Raw genomic sequence first — 14,297 nt, forward strand, 5'->3', positions numbered from 1 at the left:
ATCTTCAACAATGTATGTACACCACCAAACAACACTGCAGAACATCATTCCAGAATCATCTTGATGTCAATTCATTATCATCTTTGGACATCACTCCATCACTTAACAGGTTTTGCTTCGCTTCGTGACGTCCCTTCCTAATCGTGGTTGTAATCACGATGACTTCAGAGATAAATGAGGTAAATTAATAACAAAACGTCGAAAGAGCTTTCTATGTCTTCTATGGGTTGTTGAAATCCCTTGAAGTATTTAAGCGTCTATAACTGTTCACTGTGGAGTAGAGCAGAAAAAACCTCTTATTTATTTAGTTATTTATTTTGATTTGGTTTAGCCTAAATCACAAGTATGTAGGAATAAGTGTAACTTTAGCAAAATAGGACTCACATATCAATTTACCTTACTCAAAGAACAGCGGGAAAAATGTCCGTTATAATCTTATGTTTGGTTAATATATACGTAATTAATAGCCGATATTTCAGTAGAAAAACGCTACATGCCTTGTACCCATCTAGATTTCGATGTCACCGTTTTGACACCCCCACAGTGAAACAATGCTACAATTTATAAGCTAGAACTTTCTGTGGGTGATTCCCTTGTAAGTTAGTCTGGAACCTGTAACTTGAAAACAATTGCACAGGGAGGGGGCCAAACATTACTGAAATGAAAATGAGATGGTAATAGCTTGTGAACAAACAGCAAGGTCAGCCATCGATTAGAAGTTTCATGAAGACAGTTTTCTAGAGCATTGAGTTTATTAAGTATAAATTTAATTAATTCAACCATGCACTTAGAGATAGATTTAATTTAGTTATACAGAGTACAAAATAATGATGAAAGAATTGTAAATTAAAATTGTAAAGCTTGCTCAGCGATGTGCGTGTATTTAATACAAAACCCTACGGAAATATCGGACGCTTTTAAGGATAACACAGTGGTTGACCTCTTTAAAATAAACAACGATATCTTCATCATAGTGAAATGACGTTATCTGACATGATTTATAATAAGAGCCTTTATGCTAACCTTCGAACTGACCCTTTCTCTTTTTAGAAAAGACGCGATCAGTGATAACTAATAAGCGTTGCACCCTTCTAGTTTGATTGATAGAAATAATTTTCTTACGTAAATTATGAATATTTGTAAAACTCTCATTACCGATTAACGTAATGTCCACTTCCTGTTTATCTGTTGTGCTGTTATGGCACGTGAGAAAATGAAAAGAGCGCACTGTTCTGCATATCAAGATACGTCATTGGCGGATCTCAGAGACTATGTGCATGATTGCCATTTGAGTGTTGGTAAATACCAACGATCTAAAACGTACTGAATATGACACTTACGATCGGGATTGTTATATCACTAAAGCTGTTTTGATTGAGTGTGAACGTCCAAGAGAAATGATACATGGTGTACAACTTCGATTTTTATTAGCGGAGATTGCACGCCATATTAAACTGAGGGGCATCAGCACAACAGGTTTGTTTTGAGCAATTACATGCCTGCTGAGAGTTTGAGCCAGACATCTGAGATATTCTATCAAGAATATATACAGGACAATTTAACTTCGTGTTGCCACTTGAAGGATGACGAATTCAAGCGATCTGGTTAGCGAGGTAAGCTTTTACACCGAACCTTTGCCATTCAAAGTCATCAAGGTCTTCCTCTACACAACTATCCTCCTCTTTGGCACTGTCGGTAACACCGTGCTTATACTGATCATCTGTAAGTTCAAACATATGAAAAAGTACCCTGGAAATCTTTTCATCCTGAACCTCGCTGTGTGCGATCTACTAACACCATTGATAAGCATACCATTGGATTTAATGTTGGTAGAAAGAAACTACAGGTGGCATTTTGGAGCAGCGATGTGCAAAGTGTTGCCATCGGGGATAACTTTCATCGCCACATCATCCGTACTGACTCTTGCTGCAATCTCATTAGATCGCTACAGAACACTGCTACATCCATTCAAACGGCGTTTAGATTCAAGAACAGTGAAACTTCTCATAGCCTTAGTGCACATTTGTTCCGGTATACTTGTTCTTCCTCATAGTGTCACATTGGAACTATCTCCAAGTGGGTACTGTGCAGAGGTTTGGCCAAACGACATGCTGCCAAAAATCTACACTCTCGTCTTGTTTCTAGGACAGTATGCCCTGCCACTTACGTTTATGACTGTCATGTATATTTGTACTGTGAAGACGCTCCTTGTATCAACGGAGAGAGCGCGTTCAATGTCATTCAATTCAAAGACATCAACAGGCAACAGGTCCATAAATGGTTCCAGAAACAACTCATTGTCACTAAACGAGGCGAACGGCTCCCAAGTAGATAGCTCTCATGAATCTTTAGAGAGACACTTTCGTAAAGAAAGTGAACACAATGCTCAAGTCACCAGAATGTTTATTGTGATAGTAGTTGTTTTCGCCGTGTTGACTCTGCCGCTTGAAGTGCTATGGATGTGGCTGGTCTTTGGTGGAGGAGGCAATAATCGATACCATCTTATTATCGGAGTTGCATGTCGTCTATTCACGTACGCAAATAGTTGCATCAACCCTATCATTTTCTACAAGTTTAGCGGTGATATTCATAGAGGGTTCTTGGCCTTCTTCAATGGGTGCGCCCCATGTTGCGGAAATGACAGCGCGCTTAAACGCTCGCGGCTGGGTGCCACAAGTGGCAGATTCGGCACGTGGGACCACAACGACAGAAGGACCCATACATCGCGGCCGACATCGCCCTTGCTGACCCCGAAAGGGTCGTTTCATAGCACCCATTTAGCAAACTTTGCGGATCAATTGAAAATGCCTCGTGATACCCAATTGGAACATAACTTAAGCGTTCCTTGTTTTAAACACAACTCCTCCCACAGTAACTCATTAGCCGTTGAAATGTTTAATAGAATTTTAATCAACAAAGAGGACACTGATCGAAAGAGCGATATCACAAATTCCTTACAAAGTTCTCTCTTTCAAGTTCCATCCACGTGTACAGAGAACACATTGAGTAATAACTGTAACATATCAATAAATGTCTTCTTCTGTGATGGCGATGTAGAAATCGAGAAGAGTAACCTTGAATCCCTGACAGTTCTTCCACAGACTGAGTGCTAGGTCAGTCATGATCAGGTGTTACTTTAATGTCTCGTAAATTAAAACAGTAATTAGATTTTACGACGCCTGAGCTTCCGTCATCGGTTGTCTTAAAAAAAAGAAACAAACATTTTGATAGCATTTTTCATGTTCCCCTCCTAGTACTGCCAAAACCATTAATACTAATAAGTTAGTTGTTGATTGATTTGGCTTCTTAAAGTGAGCCCAAACGTCTGGAGATGTACGGAGACAAAGTCGTGAACATAGGATAAGGGGAGTTTCATGTGCAAGATCTCCGTTCTTTGGAATCAAATCGCTTTACACTTATCTCGTTGCTACTTAAAGACAGGATCTTGCTGTAATTTCAGACTGAGTGAATTGGTTGAGTGAATGGCTGACTAATTGACTTCAAGAGATCAATTTCCTGTTTTCATCTCGCTAAAATGCCTTCAGTCTAGCAACTGATTTTTCAAGGGCTCGCTTGCTCAGAATAAAAAAGACTGTACATAGTTCTACCTAGTTCTTTCCTGAGTGATTGCTAGAAAAATCAGTCTCGTTGAGGTCTAAGTAGCCCGGTATTTGAGGACTGCTCAAATGATCTGTTTAGCAACATAAATTTATTATTTATCAGTGTCAGAGGAGGCAGCTGCAACTTAAGATTAGAAATAGGACTGCAGTTCTCGAATCATCTGATGCTGCTATATATGATACGATAGGCTCGGAGCAAGCAATTAGTAAACAATCTTATCTTCTTCTGTTTTTTCTACGGTTCATATAGAAAGGATTTGCACACAAACGTTACCCACGACTGCTCGATTTCTGTCACATCGGGTCTGCATAAATTCATTCTTAAAGTATTGCTTTAAACTGTAGTCAGTGCTGTGCAGTTTTGACTATTCATCTCTATTTGGCGGCCATTTTCATACATCTTGCCTTTTGTTTTATTTGATGCCTTTTTTTATCCTGCCTTCAAAGTATAATTTTAATGATATGTACATGAGTCTCGTTACGTGCCTCTTGTAAGTGCTTAAAATAACCTGAATACTTCTAGAAACCGTTTTGCAAAACAGCCGATGCTTAATTATTTTTAATTATCAGATTAAACATGTTAAACAGGCAAATAAAAGGATGTCTTGTTAACGGCTTGTCTGTCGTCTTATATGCAAATTTGAACAAAGTTGTGGCCGACATTGTCTGTAACAACTCAAAAGGCAATAAGCAATATTGTTTTTCAGTGATGCTCTAAAGGAACAGTGTCACCTATTTTTAGTGTCCCTTTGAATTGAATAGCGGAAAAACATATTTGTATCGAAGGAAACGTTAAAGTAATGGTACAATCAGTTATTAAAACTAACGCTACTAGTGCACATAAACTAATCATTTCTGTCTGCAGATGGCTAGGGTAGAAATGGATTACAACTTGAAAAAATTGGCCAATTTTTCAAGTTCTCATGTGTATTTTGGAGAAATTGATAAATACAGATTTTAGTCATTTTCTTCCTTGGAGAAATCATTTCATAATCTTTAACAGCTATTTCACGTTAAAGAAGGGTTCTTTGTCAAATATTTGAGCTGTCTTGGCCAACATACAGCAAAATTCTCGTGACACTGCCCCTTTAATACGAAGGCAAAGTTAATATCGCGTGCTGCAGTCAAGAGGTAACCATTGAGAAGTGTCAATGCCCCGGCAGGGGGCAATCTGAAGTGATAACCGCAGTTAAGTAAACTTTCAATATACAGAATGAAAACAAAACAAATTGCTTGAGGGATAAGTCTCCCACAAATTCAATTGAAATTACACGGATTAGCGCGGGTTATGTATATTATACTCAAGATATTTGTTTGTGATTGTTTTGTTGATTGAATTGTTTAAAAACACGAAGGTAGTTTTGATTAATTTGGTTTTCACGGATCAGTGACATGATAACCAACAGTTAGGAAGATCACGAGATGTTTTCAACGTGGACTGAAGTTGTTAAAATCACGCTTGGGACTGAAATAAGCTTTTTAGGGACATAATTTGAGTGAGTGATGTAAATTTGTCAGGAGGGAATCCTTAAATGTATGAAAACAATGAATAGCATCTGTTATAAGGCGAAAGCTTTTGAGAGGCGTATTGGCCTTCCCAAGCCTCACTTCTCTTTCGACACACCCCACCCTCCCCTTCCCTCCTCTGCCTCCTTCTCGTTTGCAAGCCTTGCTTTTCATCCTGTTTCGTATAATTGCATACTAGTCAACCTTTTCCCTTTTTTTGATTTATGACTTCGGATTTCTAATTACGTGTACCGACGATCGTGATTTGAAGGCAATCAATCAAGGGACATAATCCGAGAACCCACCGAAACCGGTAATAATAAATCAGTTATAATCTGCCATGCCGCGCCAAGTTTAGATCCAAGGAAATATGTAGCCTAGCCTATTGCCTAATTAGGTCCAATTTATTGAAATGCTTGATTTCATGTTAAAACTGATGGTTTCTTTTTACATGTTAACCTAGGAAAGCCTTCGTGAATAAAACTCTTGTCGACTGAGTTCCGATTGCTTTAACAATCTTTTCCGTTTTGAAGCAATTCCAATGCAATTACGTACAAGTTGTTGAACTAGAAATACGACAATTCGGTTTTATAAATTTTAGCTGGTAAGGTAAAGCAGTTATTCGGTTCAACGGGAAAGCCAGTTACGTGAATAACATTGATCACTGCAGAGAGCTCTAGTAGGTAATCACAGACAGAAACAGGTTAACCAAGTCACAGATGATTGTGTTTACCAAGGGTGTTACCTCCAGCCAAATCGAGTTGATGACAATCGGTATTAAGCATCAAAAATCGATGTCAATCTATCGATTGATAGAAGAAAACTTACGACATGCGTCTCTTAACTGCGTGAGCCCTTTACTTGCACTAGCTATAGTCGCAGTTCGTCGAAACGTGCTCGGATTGGTAGAAACGTTGGCGACATGACGTATCTTGTTGACGCTAAGCTTACGTGTTTTTTCAAGGGTGTGTGCTGCCTTAGCTTGCGCCTTGTAGTAGATCTGACTAGGCTTATCTTTAGTTGCACGACATGTACATTTGCAGGGTACAACATTTGATCCTGCACTACACTGGACAGGTCCAGACATTTTAGTCTTCGGTCTCTTTTTCTTTAATATTTTTCAGTAACATTTTGTTTCTCCTGGCACATCGGAACTGAATGATAAGAGAGGAAAACTAAATTCCCTTCTTCCCTTCTCCTCCCCCCCCCCCCCCCTCCGTCCCCGTAGGAGGGACAAGGTTTGGGAAGGCTATTGTGATGTATAGTTGGCCATTGAAGTAAGATAAACTCGAACAGTCACGTTTTAGTGAGTGTTTACGTTTCAGCAAAACAACTGGTGGACGTCGATACGGTGGACAACGATGGAGAAGGGAGGAGGGAAAGGCTAATGCGATATTGCGATATGACTGGGCACTGATTCAAGTAACTTGAACAGTAATCTTTCCTGATGGAGATTTCTATTTTAGGCCATTGTTTGATCTGGGCGATGGGTTGACCGACCAAATTTTTTAGTACTGGCTATCAAAAACATTTCCTTAAAATGACCTAATTCTTGTATTGACAGACCAGACGCAAGCGTAATCCGATAACAAACACGATTAAAAATGAAATAACGAAAACCGAAGATAAATGAATCTGATGGTAGAAATAAATCTTTTGAACTGTGTGAAAATGTCTCGTTAATATTAGCTATCCCTGACACCTTCGGTGATGGAAAAACGAGTTGCTATAGAATGGATAAATGCTAATCAAACATGTAATAAAATTGAACAAGACATGATTGCCTGATTATGTAACCACACGATCATAAAGGTTTGAAAACAACAAACTAACTGTTGAAAGAAATGATAACGAAAGATCTGCAATATGTCAATGATCTCGAAGTAAATCTCTTTAGAGCTACGCGGGAAGCATTGAAAATTCATGCTATCTGGGCTGGAAAGAGCAAGTCTTTGTAAAAGCTCCCGGTGCTAGCTGGAAGAACTCTTACGTACTGCTCTCTTCCATCCGTACCTCCTCTCCCCCTCCTCCCCACATCTAGTGATCTGTCGAGATCTCACTTTTCTGTCCACCCTCAATCCTTACATGAGCGCACCTTGGTCAAACAAGCATATCAGTCACGTGGCATGAGCACAGGCATGTGCTGGTGACATTGACGTGTGCACTAAACTGACGTGATACGTGCTCAGCCTTTGGACCTCACTCCTTTTGCCTGGCGTACAATTAATTAACCATTTAGTTATTAAAAAATTGATTGATTTATCTGAGACTCGCCATGTCCGGACCAGAGCTGTCCATTTTTTTTTTCATTTTTCCTATTTCGTTTTCTCTACGTACTCTCGAACCAAGAGTAGTCGAAAGAGGGTAACCTTTTCTAACCCCTTTCTCTTTTTTGAAATAACGCTTTGTGACACACGGTACGATTTTGATTAATTGAGCCGATTTTTCCGGTGCGTGGAAATTAGTTTAAAGAGCCAAGAGTGTCTAAAACGGTTCCCTTAAAAATGAGTTTCTCCAAATTAAAACGGACTACCTATTTATAGAGATAAACCTTGAACAATATAGATAGAAAGCGAAGAAAACAAAATTCGACGTGATAGATTTTAGCGTGTTTCCTCTGTTTAGGAGTGGAATGTATCAGTTAATTTTTTTTTCGGCGTAGGCAATAGACCTACACCTTTCAAAAGCTCTATTTTCACTGGACCACATTTTTGTGTATGATATATATCAGAAACAAATATTTCCTTTGTTTTTCAACGCAGATTGAATATATATTTTTTAAAGCTTCACGGAACATGTTTATCCACGAAAAATTGAATTCGAGAATTTTATATCTGCTGAAAATGTACATTATTTTTAGGAGTGCATAGGGTTGTGTTAGGAGTTGGTCATTATTATTATTATTATTATTATTATTATTATTATTATTATTATTATTATTATTATTATTATTATTATTATATAATAATGAAAAATATAATCTTTATTAACATAGACCAAGCAGCTGAAATTGTTATTTACAAGTTAAAAGTTGAGAAAAGAACTATTAAAACCTATTTACAATTCATTCCGATTTCGAGACTAATTTTCGAAGCACAAACTTTTCAAAAGAAAATACAAATGTCATAATAATAAAAATATTAAAAAACAACATCTTAATCAACATATTCCAAACTATTTACAAGTTAAAAGTTCCGATTCAAAAAAAAAAAAACAATTCACAGAAAATCATTATTATTATTATTATTATTATTATTATTATTATTAGTATTATTATTAGTAGTAGTATTATTATTATTTTGCGACGTTTGACAGTGCGGGTACCGATATTCTTCGAGAAAAGAAATCGCAACAGAAAACACATGTGAAAGTGAAATATCATATTCATGAAATGAACCATCGGTTAAATCTTTCTTCCGCAAAGTCCATAAATTTCATGATATTCATACATTCTCTTTTATTTTTCATTAATCAACGGGCATATCTCAAACACACAAGATAACCAGCTGCCAGCTGGCTTGATGGTTCAGTTGATAGAACATTGCAGTGGTATGAGCAGAAACATATCCTGAAGTGGAATATTATATGAAATGTCACTTTAACGTACTGCAGAAGAACGATTGAATACTTTAGATGATCAGATCAACACAGTTACGTGTAAACGCAACTTTAAAGAAATCCTTTCATCTATTAAATACATCTTCCGTATTTCATCATTATAGGTCTTTCAGTTTTAATTCTTCATACTAAGCGAATAAATTACGAACCAACTCCCAGTAGGCTTGAAAGCTCAGTTGCATGGTAGAGCATTGTACCGGCATCGCAGATCATGGCTTCATTCACATTCATTGAGCATTAGGAGTTATTTTTAAGGCGAAGATCTTTCGGCATCTATTAAAAGAAAAAACGTAATCCGAAATAACCGATGTAGGTTTCGAATTCAAACATAGAATTAACTGAACTTAGTGTCAGGTATAGGCATTAATCCGGCTAGCTTACAATTAGAACCCTGTGCACCGTCGAGGCTAGGGTCCTCGACGAATGAATTGTTATTTGAAATTTGAAATATTTTCATCTTTAACGTAAATTTGAGTTTAAAGGCAAACCTGCGGAAATCAAGTCCATGGACTTTTCAAGGGCGATACATGCGATGGGGCTAATCTAGAATTTAAAAGTTAGTTAATATTTCTTCGCGGATTGACCTATGCAGACACAATATCAGTTATCATGATCAGGGATAGCGATTTTCTTTTTCTTTTTTTGTTTTTTTTGAAGAAAGATCTGCGCTATTTCTATCATACTAAGTATGAGTCCTGAGAAGCGCGCGAATAACTGTCGTTGACTTGGCTTGCTGTTTGTTTCTTTCTCTCAAAAAACTATCTGACGGTGAGTTCAAGTATCCGGAAACGTTTGCGGCGTAGGTGGCCGGACGTTTGAAAGCCGATTACGCTAATCTGGTAAAACTCAAGAGGTTTTTAATTAGATTTGTTTTAGTATTTCAGAACGTCAATTTTCAGGTGCGTATAAAGGGACACTGTCATGCAGATCTTGCTATCAGTGTTAATCAAAACTGCTCAAATACTTGACTAAGAACCTCTTCTCTAACATAAAATTGCTCTAAGTCAGACTCAAATTTCTGCAAGGCTGATCGGACTGCGTAGATAGCAGGACAGCGACATGATAGAGACCAAACCGAAAATCAACAGAATGCGGCAACCGTGGACAACCGTTTGCATTGGTCTCTATCATGTCGTTGTCGTGCTTAGTTTTCTGCGCTGTCCGATCAGCCTTGCAGAAATTTGAGTCATTTATATTTTTGGCTGATTAGACCTTTTACAGATCGTGCGTATGATTGCAGCATTTTCGTTTTTGCGGTCCCTTGCTTATTGTTTACTTCTAAGTCAGAGCACCTGGAGGAAAATGTAAAATGCGTTCTCTGAGCAAGAATAAACTATAGTAAGTTTTCAGCCATTTTTTCAGGATAGACAGGAGGAACTTGCAAAAATTGGCCATTTTTTCAGGTTGCAATCCATTTCCATCCTAGCCATCCGCAGCCACAGATAAATGATGCACTATAGTAGCACAGTTATTTGTAAGAAAACTGATCAGTTTCCATCGATATAGAAATGTTTTTTTGATAATTCAAAGTGTTACTGAAAAATAGGTGACACTGCCCACTTTAAGTTTTTAAAAGCAATCTACTGGCGGCATTAAAATCCCGATTAAACTTAGATCTGTCAGGGAAAGACGGAAGAGCACGATTTTGAAGGTCACGACAGGAGGCTCAAGCCCTCAACTTCATTACACATACCATTTTAAACTGAAAATATGGTTCCCCTTCCACGTTAATAAAACACGAACCATATATACCCCTTTCAATGTACCTCAAAGACAAGCCCAAGGCTCTTCCTTTTCTGGCGGCAAGCATAGTCTTGGTGCCAAGAGGAAAGGAGCCTTTCTATTGTTTTCAAATATTCGTCTGTGACCGACTCATCGCTACTAGTGTGATGTCACATGGTAACGATGTAAAATCTGCGAAAAGATTTTCTCCCTCTCTAGTACCTTTTCTCAGGCTATTTTTCCGACTCTTTAAAATACTGGGCCCAGTTGTTCAAAGCCCGATTAAGCTAATCCTGGGTTAACGTGAACTTTGATTCGAGTTTAATTACTAATAAAGTTTTGTCAAAAAGATTTAAAATTTTCGTCCCTCAGTTTTGACGTCGCCTTTTCTTTACCATTAACTTACAATTAGCTTTTAAGAATCTTCTTTGCGAGCGTGCTGAAAACCTCGGTTAACTTTTAATCGTGGATAAGAGTTAATCGATTTTCGAACAACCGGGCCCTGAAATTTCAAATTTCGCCACCCTTTCATGATCATAACACGAGGGTGAAAACTGAGGCACCCCTTACCAGTTAGCATCGTACGCGTTTGGTTTCTAATTCCAGTGGAATCTTCATAACTGTTGTTTTTATACATTCTTGTGAAGTTCAGGACCCCAAGTTGCTAGATATGCAGCGTAAATATTCCCACATGCTTTTGTCGGCAAACCACAGACAAATGGTTGTTTGACTCGTGTCAGTTTAAGCTAGCGACTGAAAAAAAAAATTATAATAAATAGAAAACATTTTCGGTCAAATCATTCCATGAATGTCACGATATTCTTAGCAAGTTGCTCACCCACTTCTAGCTTCCAGGAACAACTATCAGTTGGCAATTCGGGATGCTTCCGAAGGTAACCTAACATTCCCCTTAACAATATTACTTCATGGTGTTCATAACTAAATAAACAACCGAAGCAAATATAGAGCAGAAAAAAGGATCTACCTTTGTGACCTTGTTAATTGTGCACAGCCCTTTCAAGTATGAGCTCATTACCGATAAAATTTAACCCTTAAGGCTACGTTTAGCAAGCGTAAACAAACTATTGTAGCCTTAGAAAACGATTTTCCGAAATATACCAGCGATAAGTGCCTTAGCTTATTGAACTAACATCTAGGAATACATACAAACATACAATCTTTAAGCGGATTGTCTGTCCATGGTGGGCCTTTCCAGTGAAAGAAGTAACACAAATACTGAAATATAACCCTTGGAGTCCATGTGTCTGATACCTCTACAATGTGTGGCTGCTGAGGAGTAAGATTGTCCTGGTAGAACATCATTTTTGTCGACTGTTCATGGTCTTACTTGTTTTGAGCTAAGATTTCAGTGATTTGCATAGACCTGAATGTTACAGACTTAACTGATAACTTCCGTTAAACAGCAGCTATCACGTTGAGCAGCAAAATTGGTATTAGAAGTGTCATTTGATTTATCGCGCTGACCTAAAACTCCTTTACAAATCCGGAATTACTAAATATAATTTGCAAAGTATAAAAATATCCTCTCACAGATTTTTTTTGGTGAGTAAAAAAAACATCAGTGACATGGTGATGACGGGGGAATTGTCAAAAGGAGTGATTCAGTAGCCACAATGGCAATCTAGAATTATTGCCCTACTTTATCGTTGACTGGCAAAGCTGTGCAAAATGAGTGGATCAGCAGGATTCCTCAGGACCTTAATTGCCGTTTTCACTAATTTGATGACTGAGAGGAATTTGTCAAAAGGGCTTTTGGAGTTTTAGACGCGTCTGTCCCTTAAACCCTTGCTCTTTTAACTTGCTACCTTGCCTCGACAAATTTTAACCACTAACAAGATCAAACGACTAAAGAAGACGTTGGGATAACGTTAAAGTATTTCGTTCCGAAAAACTATTTGCTCTGACTCAGCAAGTTTTTTGTCACATGATAATACTCGTATGAAACGACAGAAGTTGACTTTAGGATCTGGAAGAAGTCTCTAAGGTTTCAAGCCGGGTTTCGTGTCCTTGCTTGCATCCACTTCTCTCTTCAAACCGATTTGCATTTACAGCTCTAAGTTCAGTTGAAAGTTTTAAAATGTCCTCTTTATCAAAAGCCTTCGCCTTGCGGACCGGTCTTTTCAATTTTTTCTTTCCAGAACGAAATTCCCGGCTGTAGAATCCATAAATGATTGGATTGAGAACGCTGTTTGAGTAGGTGAACAATCGGCAAACAACTGAAATAAGCAGGAAATGTTCGTTGTCGGCACCATGGCCAAAATCTACCCAAAGCCACAGAACTTGGTTGGGAAACATGCTCAGCGCGAAAACGGTGACCACTAAAACAAACATTTTAGTGACACGGATATTTCGCTCTTTCGTAAGGCAGAGCCTCTTCATCGATTGTAGACTTGTTGTGGATGTACTGAACAGGTTGCGTGCGTTGCTTAACACGCTTTTAGATCGGTCTCTAAGGAGGTCATCTTCGCTGGAATGGCCAAAAAGAGTCTTCAATGCCCGAGTATGAAGTGCGATCATGAGAACCAGGGGCATTCCGTATTGCACGAGAAACAGAGCCAGAGTGTAGGCTTTTCTGTAATTGGAAACAGGCGTTGGCCATTTCTCAATACATTCGCCTCCTTCCTGTCTCAGAACAACTGCATAAGGCACCATAAATATTAAGGATATCAAATGAATCGCCAAGATGCATCGCTTGATGTGTGTTTTTGTGACCCTGCGTGCTTTGAAAGGATGAACTACCGCGCGATATCTGTCATAGCAAATCATGGTCAAAGTCAAGGCCGATGAAGTGGAAAACAGTGTTTGCAAAGGCCAGAGTAGTGTACACAAGACCTTTCCAAAAATCCACTCTTGACCAAAGTCCTCGTAAGCCCAGTCGAAAGGGATGCTTAGTGTAGGTGTTATTAGATCGCAAACAGCAAGGTTAAGAACTAACAGAATGTAGGATGTCTTACGAACCTTTCTTCTGGTACGGATGATGTGTATCACTGTCGTATTGCCAACAATGCTTAAAGCCAGAATGATGCCGTACAAAACATGTTTAGCGATCTCAAAGTTGCCGGAGGCTGAATCGATTGGAGGCGCCAGAGTATTTGTCGAAGTCCAGTTGAACTTTGTTGTGGACTGATGAAGCTCCGTCCTTGTTTGATTTTCCATTTGGTCGGGAATGCTTATTCCAGTTATCGGTTTGCGTCTTGGAATCCTATAAGGTAAATAAATGTTTCAAAATGGCTCTTGAAGTCAGCGTGAGAGCTGTGTCTTGCTGAAGGTCCTCTTTCTTTGGTAAGGCTAAACATGTGATCTTATCATTCTGGGTGTGATCCAGCTTATCTTTGTCATGAACCAAAGAAAGCTCGGATGACGTGACTTGGTAGCAATCGGACTAATTAAGACCAATTAGCTCACTTTTAAAAGTTGGATTTTAGAAATGCTACGCTGTATACTGAAGTAATGGGTAAACCCGACCAGTTAAACTATCAACTGTCCATAGATCCTCATGATTATCCTCGCATGGATGTGAATCTACTTGTAGGTGATATAAGGTCACTGACTTTCTAAACAGTAACCGCAGGGTAACCGTTATCGTTCAGGAAGTGACCGCTTATTAAACTCATGAGTAGATAATTGCGTGTATGGATCCTACAGAGAAAATTATTATTTCACTTTTCTGTCTTTATTTTCTATCGTTAAGGTATCATTATTTTTCTAGAGGGATAAGGGAGGTTGAAGTGCTCTTTAAATGTTCACAAGCTGTCTTTAATCCAATAAAATTAAACCAGGCAGAATTGTCGATAATTGAGTCGGCTTTAA

At 38.4% G+C, this 14,297-nt stretch overlaps 2 protein-coding genes across 3 annotated transcripts; one reads left to right on the top strand and one right to left on the bottom strand.

Annotated features, from left to right (window-relative positions):
* The first annotated feature begins 357 nt into the window (after nucleotides 1-357).
* Nucleotides 358-4,435, top strand: LOC146457312 (orexin/Hypocretin receptor type 1-like). 2 transcript variants are annotated; one of them, XM_085092165.1, is made up of 2 exons: nucleotides 358-1,604; nucleotides 1,834-4,433. In XM_085092165.1, exons 1-2 carry the CDS (start codon nucleotides 1,496-1,498, stop codon nucleotides 3,111-3,113), a joined length of 1,389 nt encoding a protein of 462 aa, XP_084948291.1. In that variant the 5' UTR covers nucleotides 358-1,495; the 3' UTR covers nucleotides 3,114-4,433. The 2 variants fall into 2 exon arrangements, with proteins under 2 accessions (XP_084948291.1, XP_084948292.1); XM_085092166.1 differs by having other exon boundaries at nucleotides 359-1,604; nucleotides 2,146-4,435.
* Nucleotides 4,436-9,585: 5,150 nt separating this feature from the next.
* Nucleotides 9,586-14,106, bottom strand: LOC146457313 (galanin receptor 2a-like). The gene has a single exon (XM_085092058.1). It carries the CDS (start codon nucleotides 13,641-13,643, stop codon nucleotides 12,447-12,449), a length of 1,197 nt encoding a protein of 398 aa, XP_084948184.1. The 5' UTR covers nucleotides 13,644-14,106; the 3' UTR covers nucleotides 9,586-12,446.
* Nucleotides 14,107-14,297: the final 191 nt, after the last annotated feature.

This window comes from Pavona decussata, unplaced genomic scaffold (assembly GCF_977016875.1).
Source record: "Pavona decussata unplaced genomic scaffold, jaPavDecu1.1 SCAFFOLD_244, whole genome shotgun sequence".
Taxonomy (NCBI): Eukaryota; Metazoa; Cnidaria; class Anthozoa; order Scleractinia; family Agariciidae; genus Pavona; species Pavona decussata.